This window comes from Arvicola amphibius, chromosome 4 (assembly GCF_903992535.2).
Source record: "Arvicola amphibius chromosome 4, mArvAmp1.2, whole genome shotgun sequence".
NCBI classification, from domain to species: domain Eukaryota; kingdom Metazoa; phylum Chordata; class Mammalia; order Rodentia; family Cricetidae; genus Arvicola; species Arvicola amphibius.
In genome coordinates, this window is record NC_052050.1 from 45,088,303 (window position 1) to 45,111,924 (window position 23,622).

At 43.2% G+C, this 23,622-nt stretch overlaps 1 protein-coding gene across 2 annotated transcripts; it reads left to right on the forward strand.

Moving 5' to 3' along the window:
* The first annotated feature begins 39 nt into the window (after positions 1–39).
* Positions 40–22,998, forward strand: Glod4 (glyoxalase domain containing 4). Of its 2 annotated transcripts, none has more exons than XM_038325987.2 (9): positions 40–203; positions 4,901–4,950; positions 6,604–6,724; positions 8,351–8,495; positions 11,231–11,367; positions 11,758–11,844; positions 12,508–12,621; positions 12,709–12,795; positions 21,456–22,998. In XM_038325987.2, exons 1-9 carry the CDS (start codon positions 114–116, stop codon positions 21,519–21,521), a joined length of 897 nt encoding a protein of 298 aa, XP_038181915.1. In that variant the 5' UTR covers positions 40–113; the 3' UTR covers positions 21,522–22,998. The 2 variants fall into 2 exon arrangements, with proteins under 2 accessions (XP_038181915.1, XP_038181913.1); XM_038325985.1 differs by lacking the exon at positions 21,456–22,998 and adding an exon at positions 12,882–14,268.
* The last annotated feature ends 624 nt before the right edge of the window (positions 22,999–23,622 follow it).

Consider the following 23,622-nt stretch of genomic DNA (forward strand, 5'->3'; position numbering starts at 1 on the left):
CGCGACCTCACGCGAGCGCGCTGTCGAGTACTAGTGACGTCACGCGACGGTCTTCCCGGGTCCGTGAACGGGGTGGCGTTCTGCCTGGGGACTCAGTCTTCGCGGTGGGAGTCATGGCCACTCGTCGAGCTCTGCATTTCGTATTCAAAGTGGGGAACCGCTTCCAGACGGTGCATTTCTTTCGAGATGTCCTGGGGATGCAGGTGCAGAGCGGGGCGAGCGGGGCTGGCGCGAGCCGCACCTGGGAGGGAGGACGCAATGCGCGTGAGGCCATTTCAGCCGCCTGGCCCACGGCCAGGGGTCGGCACTGCGGGTTTATCAGCTTTTGCGAGCCCCCGTTTTCGGGTTGGGAAGCCTTTCAAGGACACTGATCTACCAGCTGTGTTGTCTACGCACGTCCGTCGTCTACAGGCCGTCACAAATATGTGTTATGCTCCTGTCTTGGGGAGCTTGTAGTCTATCGTGAAGGAGCATTGGCAGGCAAAACGTTATTAAAGTCCCTTCCAGTTCACGACAGTGTTAGGACAAAATCCTAACACGAGCCGCACCGCCGGCACAAAGAAATCCAACTAAATTAAACCGAATTAAAATGCCCATGTTTTATTAAGCACAGCGCTCTCAGGACCCCGGGGCGGGGTCAGGACCTGGCATGCTGGGATTTGGAGTCCAGACCAATGCAACTCCCAGGCAAGGGGGCTGGGATGGATGCCAGGGGCTAGGGTACCCAACTTAACATTCCAGACTCTTTGAATATAGGGGTGACAGGAAGTTGAGGTGATAATTATGACCAACATTTTAGGCTCTCTTTAGAAAAAGGGCATAGACTCAAGTCTGGCTACTTCTTGCTGCTTGGGACGATGTGGGAGAGGGGAGAGCTGAAAGTTGGTGGCTCAGCAGGAGGTGTGGCTGGAAAAGCATTCTGTTCATTGTCTTCCTGGAGGTGCCAGGCATCTGTTTCTTGAGGGAGGTAAGAAGGCAGGTGTCTAGGAGAAAAAAAAATATTGTTATTACTGGCCCTATGAAATGGGGCTAGCCATGGGATGAGACACAATAGCAGATGAAACCAGATTTTATTTGGCAGGTGTCCTTGATCTAGGAGAGTTGGTACCAATGGTGAAGTCCCAGGAGCTGGTACAGGTGCTTTTGGTGTTGTCCTGGGAGCACTTTGTAGCTTGATCTTGGCTTAGGCAGCAGGAGTGACCTACAAAATATGCTTAAAACTGGCTGGGGTTAGTGTAACAGTAAAACAATTTAAAAAATTAAAAATCCTGGATTTTTACCAAACCTGATTCTGATGTAGCAATAGAACTTTTTCAGGAACCTGTAAGAGAACTGGAACAGATTTTATATCTTGGTGTCATAGCAAAAGGCTACTGCTTTAGGTTAGAAGGCAATTAGAGGAAATTGGGAACTCTGAACCTCTGAAGATTGAAACCTGTTAGTCCTGGACTATGAAGCCTGTTAAAGAACAGTACCTTGAGTTGTCAAATGCCTTTACACAGATATGGGAGGAATACATGAGCAAAAATGAGACAGCTTTTTAGCTAGCAATCCCAAATGCTCTCCTTGTCCTTAGAGAACACCAGTCTTAGAAGCAATGCTTGCCAGGCCCAAAGATTTTTCCTGTGAGGGGGAAGATGAAGTCTGCCTGTCTTGGCAGGATGAGCAGATTGATTCCCAGGTGAAGCATCCAGGAAACTGGAAGGTAAAAGGCCTCTTTGGCTTCTGTGTGGGTGGCTTTGCCAAACCCAGAGCAAGCCTGGAGACAGCTGATCTTCTGTCTTCTTGGAGAAGCCAAGGGTGCTGCAAAAGCTAACATGTCTCTGTGTTAGAAGCTCTATTATTATTAAAATGCCATGATCTCAGCTCTATAAAGGCCCTTGAGAACCAGGTACCATTACCTGGTATTTTAAACTAGGCATATAAGTTGAATTTCTAGAGCTGTTGTAATCTGGAAACACATGAACATAAAACTTAAATTCGCAGCATGAAAACACAGTTACACACTTATATAAACGCATTGTAGTCACATTATTTTAACAGAGAAACAAATAGGACATTCTTAGAGACCTGTGTCAGCTGACTAGGTGTTGTAAGAGGAAATAGAAACATGCAGATGAAACATTTACAGAGTTTTAGAGTGGAAGGATGGGGCGGGGGGAGGGAGAGGGGGGCGGATTTGTTGTAGAGACTCAACAGGGAAGGGGGCAGGCAGCAGTGGAAGTGCCAGAGTGGTCCCTGTGTAGACGGCAGAGACCAGGGAAACAGCTATGGAGAATCCCAGCATAGTTAAGTCAGAGATGCCAGAGATGCCAGAGTGGTCCCTGCATAGAGGGCAGAGACCAGGAAAACAGCTATGGGGAACACAAGGCCAAGTATCCAGCCTGTTCTGGTTTGACACATTTGGGTGTGATCAGCAAATTCAAAATTCGGCTTCAGTCAGGCCTGGGATTTAAAGTTTAGGTTCTGGGAATGGAACCCATGGTCTTGCACATGCTAAGCAAGCACTTCACCATCTCTCCCTACATGAATGTCCCATGTCAGGGCAAGATCGAATGGGCTCTTTCGTAGTTACTCAGGCTCTCTGTGTCAATATCTGACTCTCCTCTGGACAGCCCAGATTTAAGCATGAGGTCAGTATTTAGTCTTTTCCTAGTATCTGGAAACATTCTGAGATGCTGCTGTTCTAAAGGGGCCACTTAGCCGAAAATGTCATGAGGTTTATGGAGGAGCTCTTGGTAAGTCAGGGAAGTAGGGAACACACCAGTGCAGAATACTTTGTAAGCACAAGAATCCAGTTTAGTGCCAGGCGGTGGTGGCGCACGCCTTTAATCCCAGCACTCGGGAGGCAGAGGCAGGCAGATCTCTGTGAGTTCGAGGCCAGCCTGGTCTACAAGAGCTAGTTCCAGGACAGGCTCTAAAAAAGCTGCAGAGAAACCCTGTCTCGAAAAAACCAAAAAAAAGAAAAAAAAAAAAAAAGAAGAATCCAGCTTAGTGCAGAGATATTACAGAAGGTGAGGAGTACAAAGGGAGTTACACAAATTAATCAGTCAGCACGAATTAATCAGTCATAGGAATATCTGCTGTGTATGGGCTGGAGAGATGGCCCGGCCTTTATGAGTGGTTACTGTTCTTCCAGAGGATCCGAGGTGGGTTCCCAATGCCGGTGTTGGGTGGCTCACAATCATCTGTAAATCCAGCTCCAGGAGGTCTGACATGTGGCAGACAGACAGACAGACACACACACTCCTACCCCTACCTGCTGTTTCAGAGTACCATATTAAGGTTTGTCAACAAAGGTACAAGTGACTTTGGTGTTTGTTCCCATTTCGAGCACATGATGTGGGTAATGAGATTTGTAACTAACAATCCTGGAAGTCAGAGTTAGTGGCACTAGATGTCATTATTCTGTTTCTTCGTTGATCAAAAGGTTGTTGTGAGGATTAAACATGTTATTGTGTAGTGGTACTTGACTCATATATAGTTCTGTAAAGTATTAGCAACCTTTATGCTAAAATAACAGGAGAGATTTACCAACCTGGGTTATCAGGAAATAATTAATGGGGGTCTTGTGTTCAAGATGACCTTGGAAGGTAGGGTTTCCACATACCAAGATTAGGGGGAGGAGTTACTCAAGGAGACCTGAATAGGTAATGTGGAGATATTTGGGAACTGACACTGATTTTATGTGCATTTAACTAGCTGAAGAGACGGTATGTGAGAGCGTACAGGTTGGGATTGTTCTGGTTTTATCTTGAATACCATGCATGCAAAACACTTTGAGGTTTGTCCTGAAGTGAGGGGAGCTTGTGACGCCATCAAAGCCATGCTTTAGGGCTAGATTTTTATGGTAGTATTAAAAGAAATCAGTAAGTTTTGTGGGTTTTGTGGGGAGGCGGGGCAGTAAGTAGCTCAGATTGCCTTCGAACTTGGTCTGCTTCTGCCTCAATGCCTCCACCCAGTGCGGCTAATAACGTGGATTTTGTAATCTTTGAGGGAAGTGATGGAACTTCAACAGGAGCAGTAGGAATCAAAACGAAAAACAGCTGAGTGTGTGGTGGCTCATTCCTGCAATCCCAACAGTTGGGAGGCTCAAGGCCAGCCTACACTACACAGCAAGTCTGAAGCCAAATTGTGCTACATAATGAGTCAGTGTCTGGCAGGGGGAGCAGGGCGGGGAGCAGATGCTAAGACACTGAGAGCTGTCTGTATCCTAGGTTCTGTCTTAGGTGCTCAAACAGGTTATCCATTTTCACCAGATAGTTGTGCTCACACTCAGTCTGGGACTAGAACCTAAAACAACTTGCTCAACATTACACGCTGCAGTCAGACTTCTCTAGTGCTGACCACGCTTTTCTACCACGGGTGGCTTCCTACCCCAAAGAGGTTTCATACCTGTTTGAGAGTACAACTCTTTTTGGGGGGAGAGGGTCACAGGATCTCATTATGTATCCTTGGCTGTCTTTGAATTCACCCTGTAGACCAAGCTGACTTTGAACTCAAAGAGATCCTCCTGCCTGTGTCTCCTGAGTATTGGTATTAAAGGTGTGGTCTACCATGCCCATCTTAAGATGTTTTTACCACTGCTACATGTAGCCTGGAAGTTCTGTTTGTTTCTCTTAGTAAAACTAGCAAATTATAATGTTTATGTCTGCCCTTTTAGTTTGTATAAATGCACCATCTACAATACTAACACACCTGAAATCCCATCATGTAATAGCTGAGGCAGGAGGATTATAGTTGGGAGACCAGCTGGGCTCCACAGCCTACGACAGTGTGGCTGTTTTTAGCAGTCAAGGGCTAGGAGTGTTGCTCAGCAAAAGAGCACTGCTGTAACATTCCTTGGATTCCCAGCGCTCCAGAGAAGTAAAGTTTACAATTTAGTCTATTTCTTTACTAGGTTCTGCGCCATGAGGAATTTGAAGAAGGCTGCAAAGCTGCATGTAATGGGTATGGAACCTTGTGTCTGAAAATCTTAGGTTCTGAATAGTTCCCAAGCAGAATACACTTTCACAGAATTGAGTATACAACAGTGGGATAAATTTTGAAATAAACAAATAGGTAATTTTTAAAAGAAGGCAAGAAATAAAAGAAGCTACCTGAACAGCATGGGGACTCACTCGCCCTTTGTTTCTCAGTATCTCACACAGCACTTCAGATCCAGCAAGCAGTTCTCCAGCACTCCAAATGTCAGCCAGTTATCTATTCAACCTGGCTGCTTGTCTCTGGAGGTACATGAGGCCAGCTACAGATCATAGTTGGCCCTGTCCCTGACCTCAGGGAAACACTGCTTACATTCACTGACATATTATAGAGAAGACAGCTCAGGAAGAGCCAAGCAGAAGAGCTGTGTGCAGAAAGGCTGAGAGAGAAGAGGGACAGCAAGCACTCCAGTGGCTTCCACGATCCCAGCACCTCTATGGCTTCAACAAACTTATCAAATCTTGTTGAACAGCTTTTACATAAATTTATAGTGTTTACTCTCCACCCCTCCCCTTCCCAAAGGTGTGTGTGGCTGAACATTCTAATCTTTTGGTCTTTTTGGCAACCAGGCAAATTCTTGAGCTATCCAGCCTCACCTTCAGTCAGCTCATGGTAAACCCAGGCATTCCAGAAGTTGCTCATGAATACAAGACCTACTTAGCAGAGAATCCCAAGGCTTAACGAACTCTATACCAGGAGTCGTAACAGAGACAGAAATTTTTTCATATTTTACTACAAGCATAAATAAGTATGAGCAGTGGGTAAAGCAATGGCTTATTGTCTCCTGCGCTAAGTATCCACGGCAAGTTGAAAGCTTCCAAGGTCCCTTGGGATTTGTGTGCTTACTGATATGCAAGGACATTGTCTGAGGTTAGAGAGCTGCCTTTAGGATTCCTTTCCCTACATTTTTTTAAAGGTAACTAATTCTTTCCCTTAAATACGTGCCAGATGGGTGGTGTGTGGGGTGTGTGGTTGTGGAGTGCGGTTGTGGAGTGTGCGCTTGTGGAGTATGCGGTTGTGGAGTGTGGTTGTGGGGTGTGCGGTTGTGGAGTGTGCGGTTGTGGAGTGTGGTTGTAGGGTGTGCGGTTGTGGGGTGTGTGGTTGTGGGGTGTGCGGTTGTGGGGTATGCGGTTGTGGAGTGTGGTTGTGGAGTGTGGTTGTGGGGTGTGTGGTTGTGGGGTGTGCGGTTGTGGAGTGTGGTTGTAGGGTGTGTGGTTGTGGGGTGTGTGGTTGTGGGGTGTGCGGTTGTGGGGTATGCGGTTGTGGAGTGTGGTTGTGGAGTGTGTGGTTGTGGAGTGTGGTTGTAGGGTGTGCGGTTGTGGGGTGTGCGGTTGTGGGGTGTGCGGTTGTGGGGTATGCGGTTGTGGAGTGTGGTTGTGGAGTGTGGTTGTGGAGTGTGGTTGTGGGGTGTGTGGTTGTGGGGTGTGCGGTTGTGGAGTGTGGCTGTGGTGCTGAGTACTGTCCATAACTGCTGTCAGCACCTTCAAAGGTCATCTCATCCTTGTTTAGAATTTATGGGACCCAAAGGGACTGGCTACCTCTCTGTATCCAAAAGTAGGAAGCAGATTTTTCCTGTGGTCCCTGATTTCATTTACTTACTTTCTTTCTTTTTTTTTTCAGGCCTTATGATGGGAAATGGAGTAAAACAATGGTGGGCTTTGGGCCCGAGGATGATCATTTTGTTGCAGAACTGACGTACAATTATGGCGTTGGAGACTACAAGCTTGGCAACGACTTCATGGTAAATACCACTCTGTCCCAGTGCATATCTAGATGAGGCAGAGACAGTTATAATAGTCCAGGTTAGAAACAAAGTTGGCTTTAAAGAAAAGTGAGCAGCAGGCAGCTTACAACCGCCTGTAACTCTAGGTCCTGGAGGGATCCGAAACCTCCAGCCTCCACATACACACAGACATACACATCTATACATAATTAAAACTAATAAAAATAAATCTTAAGAAAATAGAAGAGTGTTTGTCTTCATGAATATGTGTGTGTACCATGTGCATGTAGTATCTGAAGTGGTCAGAAGAGGGCGTTGGATCCACTTGAACTGCAGTTAGGGTTGGTTGTGAGCTGCCAGCCGGGTGCTGGGAACTGAACCCAGGTCCTCTGCAAGACCTGTCAGTGCTCTTAACTGCTGAGCCGTCCTCCCGCCCTAGATGACTCTTTAAATTTGAAGTTGAGAAGGTTGTTAGTGAGGAGATGACAATGGAGCAAGAGTTCAGAGGAGACCAGGAGGGGATAGCACATGCCTTTAATCCCAGAACTCAGGAGGCAGAGGCAGGCAGATCTCAGTGAGTTCGAGGCCAGCCTGGTCTATGAAGTGAGTTCCAGGACAGCCAGAGAACTCCTGTCTTAAACAACAACAACAAACAAACAAACAAACAAACAAAAAAAGAGTTCAGAGGAGGGGAGGGAGTAAGGCATGAGGAGAGAGGAGATTTCCAGGTGGAGAGGCCTGTTCAGAGGCCTCAGACAACACCTGCTTTGAGAAAATGCAAGAAAACGCTGTAATAGAGAGGATGAGGGGAAGGTGGTAGGAGCTGGGTAAGAAATGACATGATAACTGGATATGGCAGCACATGACTGCTATCCCAGCATTTAGAAGACTGAGGCAGGAGGATTATGAATTCTTGAGGCCAGCCAGGGCTACATAGTTAAGACCCTGCCTCAAAGGGGAAAGAAGTACATAATGCTATGTTTTTTAAGAGGCATCAAGGGAAGACAAAGCCTGTGGGCTGCTTGAGAGTAAGCTGTAGGCTCCTTTTGATCCATGGACTCTGGCTGCAGAGTAGAGGACGAATCCACAGAATAGGCAGTTCAGCCAGAGTGAACAAGGACGGCCTTCCCAGAAGGCAGAATTACATGCTGTTGGGAACTTTGACTAAAGAATGCCTTCAGAGTCAAAGTGTTTGTGTTTAAAACCAAAACTGGGCTGTTGACATAGGTAGAGCACTTACCAGAATTAACAAAACTCCAGTTGAAGGTCAGCCTAATAAGTGAATAACTAAATCCAAATGGTCTCAAATGGTTAGCTGACCAGCCCAAGGAAGGTCAAGATTTTTCTGCTTAGGTCTTGAAAACTGAGGAGATTGTCTTTGGTATTAAATGGATCACATAACACTGACATTTTATTTATTTATTTATTTATTTATTTATTTATTTATTTATTTATTTTGCTGTGATTTGTAAAGTCTGAATCTGGGGAATTTGGAGAAAACATCTAAAAACCCTCTTTAAAATCACTGTAAGAAAGTGCCAATTAAGTCTTCGGTGGTTTACCAAAGGCACTGGGGTTTTGGCTCCTTATCTTGTCCTATCAGAGCTCTGTTGTAATGATGTATGTGGATGCTGTTTGTTACAGGGAATCACACTTGCTTCCAGCCAGGCTGTCAGCAATGCCAGGAAGCTCGAGTGGCCACTCAGTAAAGTTGCAGAAGGAGTTTTTGAAACTGAGGCCCCAGGAGGATATAAGTTCTATTTGCAAGATCGGAGTCTCCCCCAGTCAGGTAATTATACTCGGCCAGGCAGAAGCCTGGCTAAAGGCACATTTGATAAAGATGGAAGGGAGCAGGGGCACAGTTCTTTCTCTTTGTAGTTTTTCTGTATTGATAGGATGTGTCTTTCCCAAGCCAGTGTTTTTTTACCTGTATTCTGGGTAAGGTATACCATTAGGTATACATTAGTAAGAGCTACAGAGAATCTAGACTGGTTTTGTTCTGCAGATAATGCATCTTTTTAGGGTTGTTTTTTTGTTTTCTGTTTGATTTGTTTTGTTTTTCCAAGAGCAAATAACCCAACAACAAACCCAACTCACACTAATTTGAACAATAAGAATGTGTTTTAAGTTCACAGAGCAGGTAGACTGAGGGTTAGTAGACTCAGCAGATCAGCCATAGCGAGACCCCAGGTTTTCTCTCTGTGTTGTCCTCTCATGCTGTTAGAGCTAGTTCCCAAACTAGTATGAGATGCTGGGAGCAGATGAGGCTCCATGCTTCCATATTCATTTTGGGAAGGAACCTTTGAACAAACCTTGTCTGGAGTCTACCAGATGACTCTCTGATCAGATTTAACATACTCTGTCTGCTTACTACAGGTTGAGTGTCCCTATTCCAAAATGGCAGATTTAAAATGTTTGTTTGTTTGTTAAGACTGTCTTAGAACTGGGTATAGTGATGCACACCTTTAGTCCTAGCATTTGGAGGCAGAAGAAGGCAGATCCCTTGGTTCTGGGACAGCCAGGGCTACGTAGAGAAACCATGTCTCAAAAACAACAACAAAAATTATGTCTTAACCTGTAGTTCTGGCTAACCTAGAACTCAGAGATCCTACTGCCTCAACCTTCCAAGTGTTGGCATCTCAGCCTTGTGCAACCATGCTCTGTAAGCTTGACATTCTATTGTTTGGATTTTCAGATTAGGGATGCTCAACCAGGAAAATCCATGCAAGGTTTCCAAATTCTGAAATACTTCCAATCCCAAGCTTTTCAAATAGGTACTCAGCCTGGACTTAAGTAATGGCAAGTTCCACATTCCGAAGATGCTTTTGTCCTTTACCTTGCTAAGTCCTCTAAGGCATTAATTCTTGCTGATCCATTTGGACCAGTTGGTACCTGTGCCTGTCCTGAAGGCCTTCTGGCTCTGGGGAGAGTTTGTGCTACTGCTCAATTCTAGGAAGTAAACTGAAGGTCTCAGGCATGCTAGGCAAGCATTTTATCACTGAACTCAGGTTCTTGATGATCCTGGATTTGGTGATTTTGCAATCAGTGGAGAAAAATAAATTTGATTCTGCCGGGAGGAGGCTTTGTGAAAAGCACCATGGTTAGTCTTGGCATCGCTAGTTCTTGGGTGAAGGTGATGAAAACTACAGGAAATACACTGAGTTTGTCATAGTTAGATGAGTCAGATATAGTTGTAAACTGTTCTTTAGGAAGTTCCCTTGGCCGCACCCAGAGGCACAGACCTATCTATAATCACAGCTAGTAGGAGGGCTATAGGCTAAGGTAAGGCCTTAAGGCCTACTTGGGCTACAGAGCAAAGCCAATCTGGGCAACTTGTTGAGAACCAGTCTCAAAAGAAAAAGTGGACAAAAAAGTTTCAATGATACAGTGCTTGCTTAGCATGTGTGAACCCCTAAGTAAAGTTCCTGTATTACAATAATAAAAAAGGAAGGTAAGAAGAAGGAAAGAGAAGAAAAACTACTACACAGGTGGAGAGAGTCCTTGTCGAATGTGCAAGAGCCTGGGTTCAGACTCTAGCACCAGCGCTGGGGTTGGGATCAGAAAATCAGCACACAGGATGACATGTTTCCATGATATGCTCACTGCTTGGTGGATTTTTTGTTTTTGTTTTTTAAGTTATAGTGTGTGTGGTGGGGGGATTTTTTTAACCCTAGAATGAAGGTAAGTAAACAGGGTGGAGGACAATAGGAGGAAAGGAGGAAAAAGTAGTGCCCACCTGTCCAAGGATAACTGCTGTGAACATCCTAGAGTCTGTCTTTCAGATCTTTTATTCAAAATAATGCATACATATGTATAAATGTACCTTGCATAAGCTGTTGCAGGAATTCCATGGCAGCATTTTGTTGCAGAAAATAAGCAGCCTCTGTTGCTGGGTGTTCTGTTGTTCCTAGTGTTTCATTGTTCTGGGCAACACTGTTGAATGCCTTAGTGATAAAAAGCCCTTCACACAGCCACATTATGCTTCCTGAGTTGCTGAGAGTGGACTTGCTTTTTCAGTACATTTTTAAAACTTTTGGTACATTCTGTCAAATCCTTTCCCACAAATTTTCTAATTTACACTGTCAGTATTTTTTGTTTCAGTTCCCTTCCCTGCAATAAAACAGTTAACATTGCTAATTTGTCAAGACAACAAAAATTAAATAATGAAAAACAAATTATTTGTAAGTATTTCCTTAGTTTATTCTTTAAATTTAATTCTTTAACCATCAGATATACATTTTGCTATTTATTGAAGCATGTAGCTTTTTTTTCATTTTTTTTTGAATGATTATCTTATTGCCATTTATTTGGATCATGTTGTTTCTTTTCATATTGATTTAAAATTCTTTCCTTATAAACTAAATTCTTTAGCTAAGAAGAGAGTTGCTGGAAGTCCAATGGAAAGCCTTGCCAGCCACACACCCCCTCCAGCCTAAGCTGAATTCTGCATACACTTTACCCGTTTGCACCTCCTTATCCCATCCCACTGAAGTGACCTCATTCATCCATTTCCTTACTTTACAGATCCTGTATTAAAAGTCACTCTAGCAGTGACTGATTTCCAGAAGTCCTTGAACTACTGGTCTAATCTCCTGGGAATGAAAATTTATGAGCAGGACGGGGAGAAGCAGAGGGCTTTGCTGGGCTATGCTGATAACCAGGTGAGTGACCTTGCAGAGGAACAGCTTCCTGCTACCATGAGTTTGGTTCATAAATCGGGTTAACATGAAAGCGGCTCCATGGTTTCTTCATAGTGAATCAGTGTTTACCCAGATGAACAGAAGGAAATAAATCCCACTAATAATGTTTACTACTTGATACTGTCTCCGTTTTTATTTATGGTAGCTAACCTGTAAACTTTGGGGGTTTTCCTGTCTCTGCCTCCTGACACACTTTAGGAATGGTAGGGTCACATACCCAGCTACCACATCCAGCTTTATGCTGGCGTCTGTACTGAGGTCCTCACGCTTGGATGGCAAGCGCCTTACGAAGCATGGTAGACATGTATAATATGTCAGAAAGCATCAACCCACTTTCTTATTTCTCTGCAGTGTAAGCTGGAGCTGCAGGGTATCGAGGGTGCAGTTGATCATGCAGCAGCCTTTGGAAGAATTGCCTTTTCTTGTCCTCAGAATGAGGTACTATTTGATAATTGCTTGTTTTTAAAAATTCATTATTTTTATTATGTGTATGCATATGTGTCTATATGCATGCTGGTCCAGGTGTCTGTGGCAACTGTCAGATTCCCTGGACTTGGACTTACAGGGAGTTGTGAGACCTTGAAGTGAGTATGAGGAACCAAACTGTGTAGCCATATCTGGCTCCTTTTTTTTTCCTTTTGCAATGTGTGTGTGTGTGTGTGTGTGAGAGAGAGAGAGAGAGAGAGAGAGAGAGAGAGAGAGAGAGAGAGAGAGAGAGAGAGAGAGAGAGAGAGAGTGCAGGTACCCACATTGGATTCCGCCTGGAGCTGGAGTTAACCAGCTTGTATGAAGCCTCTGACATGGTTTCTGGGATCTAAACTTGGGTCCTCTATAAGAGTAGTACTTGCTCTTAGTTGTTGAGCCCTCTCTGCAGCCCCTGACCTGATTGTTTAAGCTCTGTCGCTGTCTGGTTTTAACCCAGCTAAGAATCTTGGACTTCCTTTCTATGAGTTCATTCTGATTGTGGCTTTGTTATCAGCTTACCCATTCTTTTAAGAACCACTGAGATAATAAAATAAAAGTGGTGCCTTGGTCAAATGAGGACCGTGCCATAGAAGTGGTATGTGACTCTTGCTCACTTGCCTTTTTGTGTTTTTCAAGTTGTCAGACATTGAAGCCTTGATGAAAAGGGAGAACCAATCAATCCTGACTCCACTGGTGAGTCTGGATACCCCAGGGAAGGCAACAGTACATGTAGTCATCCTGGCTGACCCTGTAAGTGTCACCTAGGGAGGGGACAACTGTTTTGGGGATTTCTTCAAAGATTTTTTTTTCACATTACTTTTCTCTTTTTTGGTATAGGATGGACATGAAATTTGCTTTGTTGGGGACGAAGCTTTTCGAGAACTTTCTAAGAGGGATCCCAAAGGAAGCAAGTTATTGGATGATGTGAGAATTATTTCTTTTCTTTTTTTCTTTGTTTTGTTTTGGAGACAGAGACCAACATCTTTAGTATCACCTACATTACTCCCTAGGACTTTCCATCTTCCTGCTGCCCCAGGCTGACTAGGAAGGAATCCACTATTGCTGTGAACACCGCTGTTCAGCTCAGTGGATGAAAGTACCTGGGTTCCATCCCCTTCTGTTTCCTTGGCCATTTCGTTATTTGGTTTCCATTTGACATCATTCTTTTCCTTCTTCCTTCCCATTTGTTCTTGTTATCACATCAAGAAATCCAGTAGCTCTTTCACCGCCGGGTGGTTGTGGCACACGCCTTTAATCCTAGCACTCGGGCAGATCTCTGTGAGTTCAAGGCCAGCCTGGTCTACTAGAGCTAGTTCCAGGACAGGCTCCAAAGCTACCTGTCTCCAAAGAAACCCTGTCTCGAAAAACCAAAAAACAAACAAACAAAAAACAGTAGCTCTCATCTCTTAAAAGCTCTTCTTGGGAGGCAGAGGTAGAAGATCTCTGTGAATTCAGGCTAGCTGGTCTGCATAGTAAGTTCCAAGCCAACCAGCGCTACATAGTGAGACCTTGTCTCATAAAGACAAAAAACAATTGCTGGAGACATGGGTTAGTGATTAAGAGACCTTACTGCTCTTAGAGAGGACACAGGTTCAGTTCCCAGCACCCACATGGTGGTTTGCAACTGCTTCTAACTCCAGTTCCAAGGGATCTGATGCTCTCTTCTGACCTCCACGTGCTCCTGCATGCACATGATGAACATGCATCACTCAGGCACACACATGCACAATAAAGTAAATAAAAAACAAAACACCAAAACCAAACCCTTTGAATTCCATATTCCATCACCAGATACTTGTTTATTTCTGTTTTTGAAATATGAGTCTGTGTCTCCAAACTGACTATAAACTACTGATCCTCCTTCCTCAGCTTCCAAAGTTTTAGGACTGTATCACCAGGTTTCTTTAATTAGATTTCTGTTTCAGAGATCTGTGTACACATAGTTTCTACTTCTTGTCTGAAATGCGTACTTCATCTGTTCTGTGCTAGATGTTGGCAGCAAATAGTGTTCATGCTGACATTGTTGGTGATCCCATTTTGCCAAATGCAGCAAGCAGCTTCTGTTCCCATCAAACCTGATTTTTCATCAGGAAGCAGTAGCTCATTGTTGTACTCCAACTTCTAACATAGACCTAGTGTGAAACAGACATTCTCTGAATACTTTGGACTTCTGAGACAGGGGCTTTGTTGTCCTAGTTGTCCTCAAATTCCTGGGCTCAAGGGACCTTCCTGCTTCAACCTTCCATGTAGCTAGGACTGTAGGCCTGACCACTGGCCTCACTCACTTCTGAATACCTAATCGAGTGACAGAAGGAGTCAGTCTATCCCAGTTCTATCATTTTTAATCTATATAACTAGCCTTTAAACAATTTATTAAAATTCTCTGAATTTCTAAAAGTTCATTTTGAAATTCATCTTAAAATGGTGAAATAAAATTAAAATACTCATTTCTTGGGACTATGATGTGCTTTATGGAAGATAATTAACCATAGATATAAGAACAGTTATTGTGAATTAAAACAAAAATATGTAGCAGATACCTTTTGAAGCTTTATCATGAAGGAAAACAGAATGTTGAGTAAGCTTTTGATTGACAAATATGCCGCTCTTTCCTTCATTGCTCTTCGATGCACTGGCGGCTCCCCGTCCTCTGAGCCCTTCTATGGAACTGAGACCTTGCCTTCTTCATCTCCCTGATGCTTCTCCCAGAGCCGGCTGCCGTTCTGATTTCCAGCACAGTAGATCAGTTTTATTTTTGGATTTTAAACAAATGAATCCATTTAGTAGCTATTTCTCTGTGCTTGGTTTCTTTCCCTCAAGATAACATTTTGAGACTCCACAGTGTAATTGCATGTGTCATCTTTTGTATTGCTTTTATTAGATAACACCTGGTATATCCATTTCCATGGTAGCAAACATTTAGGTTGTTTTTAATCTACTTAAGGAAGGGTGCTGTGAGCATTCTTGTTTAAATATGCTTGTAGCTACATGTTTCATGTCTCTAAGGTCATAGGAGAATTGCTTTTACTGTACAGGAAAGTGCCGGACAGTTGACAAGAAGACTTATATTGAAGTGAATCTCTTAGCCAGTCTCTCTTTTCATAGTTGGTTATGTATAGTCAACCATGTCTGAAAATATTAAATGAAAACTTCAGAAGTAACTCATCCATTTTAGATTGTACCCTGCTTTGAGTGGCATAATCAAATCACTTGTTCTCTTGCCTGACCCTTTGGGATAGGAATCATCTCTTTGGACAGTGTATCCATACTGTGTGCACAACTGAATATACAGTCCTGGAGTCGCCTAGTAGCCAATTGTTATAGATTAACTCTCAGGATCTCAGTGCTTGGGTTCAAAACCTTTACTTGCTTAATAATGCCTCCAAATGGCAAAACTAGCAGTTTAACTATGACAAAGAATAGCTACGGACAGGCAGGAGGCTCAGTGGGTAAAGTTACTTGCTGCCAAGCCTGACAAACCTGAGTTCAGTCTCTGGGTCCCACGTGATGAAAGGAGAGATGGACTCATGCAAATTGTCCTCTACTCTACTCTTGCACTGTGGCATGTGTGTGCCCACACATACACACACTCAATAAATAAATAAACGTAATGGAAAAAAAGGGGAGCCACAAAAGATTATCTTTTAGATGAGAAGGTGAAAGTTCTTGGTTAATAAACCAAACAAATTGGTTAAGGGGACTAGAGTATAGTCACATAACCCTAGACAGATTTTTCTATTTCACCCCCACCCCCACAAGGTTTCTCTCTGTAGTCCTGGCTGTCCTCTGTCCTGGAACTGGCTTTGTAGATCAGTCTGACCTCAAACTCACAGAGATCCTCCTGCCTCTGCCTCCTGAGTGCTGGGATTAAAGGTGTGTACCATCACCCCCTGGCTAGCTTTTTCTATTTTCATGTAAAGTAAATGCTAGGTTGCTAAGATCAAACGTGAGAACAAATCTAAGACATTGGAAAGAAGGAAAACTATGTCCTGGGTTACTACTGTTGCGCTGCAGAATGAGCAGAAGTTACAGCACACATTGAGTCCTTAGTTAAGATGAGCAGCAGAGCTGCAGGAGGCTCAGTGCATGAGCACTTGCCTGGCAGCCGTACAGCCAGCTCAGTCCCAGGAGCCCCTAAAGTCAAGCTTGGAAGGCGTCAGTTACTAGACTGGGCCAATTCAGGCTTCCTCTGGAGTACTGGAACCCCTCTTCAAGGAACATGGGGAGTTGCTGGGTCTATGCAGATGTACTTGTTTACTTTCTCCCCGGCACTTTTTGTTATTGCTTCTTTGATTCTGGTAGCTGTTCTAAGAAATGGAAAATAGTTTCTTGTGGTTTGAATTTGTATTTCCCTAATGACTAATGGTGAATAGCACCTATAGATAAACTTCTTAGTTTATACTTTTTACATTAAATATTTAAGCCTTGTCTATTTTTGCATAATAGTTTTGGTTTATGTTATGTGATATTTCATGGATAAAATTTCAAATACACACCAAACAAGAGCATAACTGTGCCTCCCATGTTTCCGTGCCATACACTTTCAGCGTTCCTTCTCGTCACTCCGACTCTTTCTTCCTTTTTCTTCTTTTCACTTGGGGATGCTCAGGAAAATCTCAGGCATCATAACATTTACCCTAAAATACTCGAGAGTATTTTGTTTTTAAAGTCATTTAAAGGAAGTAGGAATTAAGCAATTTCCTTATGTACCATACACTTTAAGAAAAACAAGACTATACACACACACACACACACGTATAGTTTTATCTTTGTGTGTGTGTGTGTGTGTCTGGCGTGTGTTTAGACATGTGTGTGCACCTGTGTGAGTGGAGTGTGAGTACGTGCTGCACATGCCACAGTGCATATGTGCAGGTGAGAGGACAGCATTCAGTCTTCTGCCTTCTTTGAGATAGGATCTTGTCAGAGCTCCTTCAGCAGTTTCCTTTGAGCTCCCGGGCATTCTCCCTCTGTCTCCATCCTGCCGTAACTGGGGTTACAGATACCTGACTGCACCAGCTATTTCACAGGGCCTGAGGATTTGAACTCTTTCTAGTCCATTAAGCTTACATGGAGAGTGCATTTTAACCACTGAGCAATCTCCCCACGCCCAACCACTCAAATTTTTGTTTCTTTTGTTATGTATTGTCATTTGAGGCAACATTTCTCTGTGCAGCCCTAGCTGTCCTGGAACTCTCTACGTCAAAGAGGCTGGCCTTGAACTTGAGATGTAGCTGAGGATGACCTTGAATTTGATTCTGATGCCCCTACTTAGATTATTGGCATAAGCCACCATGTCTAGCTAAAGAAGCAAGATCTCTCTCTCTCTCTCTCTCTCCTCTCTCCTCTCTCCTCTCCTCTCTCTCTCTCTCTCTCTCGTGTGTGTGTGTGTGTGTGTGTGTGTGTGTGTGTGTGTTAGATTCTGCTTGTGTGCATGTGAGAAGCTAACGCAGCCAAAGCAGGACACTCTGTGTCTTCCTCTGTCACTTCCCACCATATTTCCTTGAGAACTAGAAGTTTGTGATTTCTGATAGCTAGCTGGCTAGCCTACCAGCCAGCAAGTTCTTATAATCAGCCTATCTCTGCCTCACAGCACTGTGGGAGCAGCAAAGTGCAGCCATGCTTTTTACTAGGGTATCTGAATTCAGGCCTTCATGTTTGCAGAGCAAGTGCTCTTATCCACTGAGTTATCTCCCTATCCCTGTTGGCTTGTTTCTTTAGACAGGGTCTTAGAACTCACTGTGGTTACTAGGTTGTTCTCAAATTCTAAGCATTTACCTTGCCTTAACTTCCTAAGTAGTGGGATTGCAGGTTTGAGCTACTATGCCTAGCTTTGGTATGTTCTTTTATTCTTTGGTTTTGTTTTTTGCAAGACAGGGTCTCAGTATGTAGCCCTGGCTGTCCTGGCACTCACTATTATTGTGGGGTATTCACCAAAGAAGACTGCTCAAACACGGTTAGTTTAAGCCAACAGAAAGTCTTTTAACTGGCTGGCAACTACATTGGGTGTTCGGAATCCCAGTATAGCCCCGAGCCTTTCTCAGAATGAGCTTTTAAGCACAAAAAACATGTCCTGGGTTGACATACTTCATTGTCAGTTAACAAGAACAGTTATCCAGAAACAGAACTGCAGAAGCCAAAAAGCAAGGATAGAACATTTAGAGACTTTCTCAGAACTGTGGACTTTGATGGATTAGGCCTTTGTTTTAGTGTAGGCTGGCGGTGCTATTTTCTGAGTTTTACAGCCTTCTACCATGAAATCAGTTGTGCTAAGGTCTCCAGCCCTGTTATACTATGTAGACCAGGCTAGTCTGGAACTCACAAAGAACCACCTGCCTCTTCAGTGCTGGGACTAAAAGTGTGTACCACACCTGGTGCGCTTTAACATGTTTGTAGTGCTGTGTGTATATTCTCTAACTCTAGATTCTGTAAGTCACAACCTGTAAGGAAACTAAGGCTCAGAAAAAGTAATCACTCATGGCTATCAGGTATTTAGTAAATGGGAGGCAGGGACTTGGATGGAGCTCTTTGAGGATTTTATAATCAATTTTTTCCTTTCTATGCACCCTGGTCCTTCCTGTGGGCAAAAGAGATCTTGCTGGGTATATTCCCAACACTTGGGAGGCAGAGATAGGAGGATCACTGTGAATTCAAGGCCAGCTTGGCCTACATAGCAAGTTCCAGGACAGCTAGGGCTATATAGAAAGATCCTTCCTCAAAAACAAACAAAGAATGATATCATCTAATATCCCAGCTGCTCAAGCTAAGACTTCTCACAGCTGTTTCTGTTTTGCTTTGAATCTACTTTTTACTCTACAGTAGTTTTAATCTTTTGAAGAATTTTTTACATTTTATTTATTCACTGCATATGCAGGCCATGGCATGTGATGGAGGTCAGAGACCACTTGTGTCCTCTCCCTCAACTACGTGAATCCTGGGAATCAAACTCAGAAAGTTTCTTTACTTGATGAGCCGGCTCAGCCCTAGGAGAGTTTTCAGTCTCTACACACAGCCACTTTGATGCAGTTTCTTCTCACTTATTTTGATTTTCTCTTAAATTCCCCAAGAGCTGAGTTCTGTTTCTGAGATATCTCTCATCTTTTGACACTGTTTTTGAAATCCAGTGAGTTTAAACTAATCTCCCAATTCTCTGCTGCCTCCCAGATACATTCTTCACTTGACTGGCCCTTATCTACTCTCTGACCTGTCTTTATCTCTCGAAAGCCCTTAGCTCAGCCCTATTCCGATCTCACTGCACTGCTTATAGTAACAAAAATATTCGTCTCCACCCAAAGTGTTTTTCTCTTTTTTGAGCTGGTCCTTCAGAATGGAGAGGTTTCCTTGGATCCTCCTGGCCAGAGTTAATTGTTCTTTCTCCCATCCTTTATGACTGCTAAAACAGAAACATCTCTTCCAGCTCTCGGGAGGTTGTTGGATTATTTGTTTGTTTTTGATTTTTCAAGACTGGGTTTCTTTGTGTAACAGCTTTGACTGTCTTGGAACTCACTATATAGACCAGGCTGACCTAGAATTCCCAGAGATCCACCTGCCTCTGCCTCTGCCTCCTGAGTACTGGGATTAAAGGTGTGTGCCACCACCTCCTGGCAGGGAGTTGTTTTTTTAATATTGCTTTAAGGTTTAAGTTCTTTATATTTTCATTCAAATAATAAAAAATTATTACTTATTTAGGGAGGGATTTATGAAGTAACTGGCAATTTTCCTACTCCTCCCTTTGAGTGCTGGTATTGCAGGTTTCCACCACCAGGCTAGCTAGATCTAAGATTTCATGTAAAGAAACATAGCCATGTCTTAGCCCATTTTTTAAGTCCACTGCCAAGGTTAGTCACCTTCAGCTTCACTATTGCTAAATCACATACATTTATTTATTAAGTTTTTCTGTTATGTTTCCTAATGTAAACATTATCTTGTCATTTTCTCCTGGTATAGATGAGTATTTCTGACATACTATTTCTCCCAACTATTTATTGTTTCCTACCCTTTAATCTGATAGGACTTTATGGGTCTTTTACAGTAAGTACCTCAAAGCACATATACTTTCTTTTGAAAAGTAACTTTTAAAAATAATTTATTTAAATTTATTTTATGTGCATTGGTGTGAAAGTGTCAGATTCCCTGAAACTGGAGTTACAGACTGTTGTGAGCTGCCATGTCGGTGCTGAGAATTGACCCAGGGCCTCTGGAAGAGCAGCCAGTGCTCTTAACTGCTGAGCCATCTCTCTGGCCCACCAAAAGTAACTTTCTATGTGATTCCATAGCTGTTCAGTATAGTTCTCAAAATCTAGATTGTCACTCCTGTCATACCTGGACTCAGTATATTACCTAGTACATGATAAAAACTCAGTTTAAAAAAAAGATTTATTTTTATTACCATTTCCTTGTGTGTGTGTATGAGCATATGGCACACATGCAGGTGCCTCTGTGGTGCAGGATACAGTGTTAGTTCCCCTGGAGTTAGAGCTACAGGTGGCTATGAGCATCTTTACATGGATGCTGGGACATGAACTCCAGCACTCTGCAAGAGCAGTACATATGCTTACCTACTGAGCCGTCTCTCCAGCCCCCAAAAGACAGGGTTCTCTGTGTAACAGCTCTGGCTGTCCTGGAGCTCACTTTGTAGACTAGGCTGGCCTCAAACTCACAGACATTCCCCTGTCTCTGCCTTCTGAGTGTTGGGATTGAATGTGTAGACCACCACTACCCGGCCCATATTTGTTTTTTGATTGAATAAAAGTTTCTTACCAAACATTTAAATGACTTATAGAGGCAAACTTTTTGTTTGTTTTTTCAAGACAGGGTTTCTCTGTAGCTTTGGAACCTGTCCTGGAACTAGTTTTTGTAGACCAGGCTGGCCTCGAACTCACAGAGGTCTGCCTACTTCTGCCTCCTGAGCATTGGGATTATCGACGTGAGCCACCACCCGACTTTGTTTTGTTTTGTTGTTTTGTTTTGTTTTGTTTTTGTTTTTTAAAGACAGGGTTTCTCTGTACAGCCCTGGCCATCCTGGAACTCTGTAGACTAGGCTGACTTTGAACTCAGAGATTCCTCTGCCTCTGCTTCCCAAGTGCTGGGATTAAAGGTGTATTCCACCATGCCTGGCTGTGACACTTTTTGGTGGTGATACTAGGACTTGAACTGGAGGTAAGTACTCCACCACTAAGCTACATTCATTCATTTAGCCTTGGTCTCAGACTAAGCTCATAAGCATTGAAGATTCCTGTTTTCCCCAGGATGCCATCGTGTGTCCTCTCCCTCCCTCTCTCTCTCTCTCTCTCTCTCTCTCTGTCTCTCTCTCTCTCTCTCTCTCTCTCTCTCCTCCTCTCCTCTCTCTCCTCTCTCTCTCCTCTCTCCTCTCCTCTCTCTCTCTCCTCTCTCTCCCTGCTTTCTCAACAGACACAGCCAGTCCTTATTGCCAGCTGTACATGAGAATCACCAAGCGACTGCTTTGGTACTCTCTAGCTCTCCTGTTATAGTGAACAACACTCTCTACACAGATGAACTCACTTTAGTGCTAATATCATGGTGGAGAATACAGACTTGGAGTGATGTCTGTCCATCTGTTTCCATAGGCAATGGCTGCAGACAAAAGTGATGAATGGTTTGCCACGAGAAATAAACCAAAGGCTTCAGGTTAATGGAAGACAAGTGAGAGCAGCGCTTAAACTCAGTCTGGCGTCTTGAGTCCAGTACGGCTGTTTACAATGAATACTGTGTCCAGCACAGACAAAAGGCTCATGGGGTAGTTTCACTCTTCAAAGCTTTGTTATGTTCTAGAAATGAATTTTTTTTTTATCATTCTCAGTAGTGGTGAACTCCTGTATGTAATTGTATGAAATTTGGTAACAAATTATTGTCCAGCCTGACAATATGTCTATGGAATATTACCCTTGGCTGAGGGTAGTGGAAAATTTGATTAGCTGTGAATCATGTAGATAATTTTGGAATAAATGTTCAGATGAAAGCCAAACTAGCTGGGCATGGTGGCGCATGCCTTTAGTTCCAGCACTTGGGAGGTAGAGTCAAGGATCTTGGAGTTCAAGGCCAGTCAGGACTATAGAGAAAGACCCTGTCTTAAAACAAATCCAAAAAAGCCAAACCAACTGCTTAGAGTGTGTGTTTCCAGGCCTTGATGGATCTTCCTATAGAAGTCTTGGCATTTAAAGAAGCTTTTCTTTTCCCTTTCCAAGACAGTCTCTCCTGATACACAGGAAGACACATAGTGTCACTTCACCATGGAACTCAAGGTAGCTTTTAACTTTGTAGCCCTGACTGACCTGCAACTATGTCAACTAGATGGCCTCAAACTCACAGAGACCTACCTGTCTCTGCCTCCTGCTGGGATCAAAGGCACAAGCTACCTTACCCTTTGAACTTTTGATCTTCCTACCTTGGCCTCCAGTGCTGGGATTCTAGATGTATGTTACTAGTCCAAGCTTGATGTTTGTTTGTTTCTTTCTTTGTTTTTAAGAAGTTTTATCCTGGGACCTAAGAGATGGCTTAGTGCTTCAGAGTACTGGTTATTCTTCTAGAGGACTGAGTTTGATCCCTAGCACCCACGTCTGTTCTTTCTGTAATTCTAGTCCTAGGGGTTCCAATACTCTCTCAATGCCTCTGAAGGCGCTGCATATACATGTTACACAGACATATATGCAGGGGAAACACCCATAAAGATTAAAAAAATTACCCTTTGGATAAAAAATTATCTGGGAACTGGGTGGTAGTAGCACATTCCTTTAATCCCAGTACTCAGGCAGATCTCTGAGTTTGAGGCTAGCTTGTTCTACAAAGCAGTTCTAGGACAGCCAGGACTACACAGGGAAACCCTGTCTCAAAACAAAACAAACACACACACAAACAAAAAAACAGCCAAAAACCAGATCTGGGTAATGTCCTCACTTTGATTTGATTTTACATTTTGAATAACCAGAGGAAACAGGAGATGTTTAATGAACAAAGTATTCAATGAGTCACATTTCTGTATGCTTGGGTCTGTACTACTTTATAAAGTAGTTTTAGTCCTCTTTAAAATGGAGTAGATATTACTTCAGCCTGGAAAAATGTTTTCTGTTTGGGCTAATATCATTATATCATTAAAAACAGTTTTATTGAGTACATTTGTCATTAAAGATTTTTGGAAAAGGTTTTGTTTGGTTTTGAAGCAGGGTCTCATGTAGTCCCTGCTAGTCTGAAACTATGTAGACCCTCTAATTCATAAGAAAAAAAAAAGGACTATTTAAAAATGTGCTGACTTGTCTTGGTGCACACCTTTAATCCCAGCACTTGGGAGGCAGAGGCAGAGTTCAAGACAGCCTGGTCTCCAAAGCAAGTTCTAGGATAGTCAGGGCTGTTACACAGAGAAACCCTGTCTCAAAAAAACAAAACCAAAAATTAAAAAAAAAAAAAACCACTTTAGGACGCACAAGATAGCTCTGTAGGTAAAGGTGGCGGCACTTACAAAAACCTGGCAACCGGAGTTTGCTCCTATGAACCTATGTAAAGGTCAGAGAAGAGAACCAACTCGATAAAAGCTGTGTTCTGACCTCCACGTACGCTCTTAGCACACTCACTTCAGCCACACCTACACATAGTGCACACACAATAATAAAATATTTTAATGATAAAAAATATACTTTATAGCCATCATGGGTGGTTTATACTTGTTATCCTAGCACTCAGGAAGAAGAAGCAGATGGATCTCTGAAAGTTGAGGCCAGCCTGGTTTACACAGTGAATTCC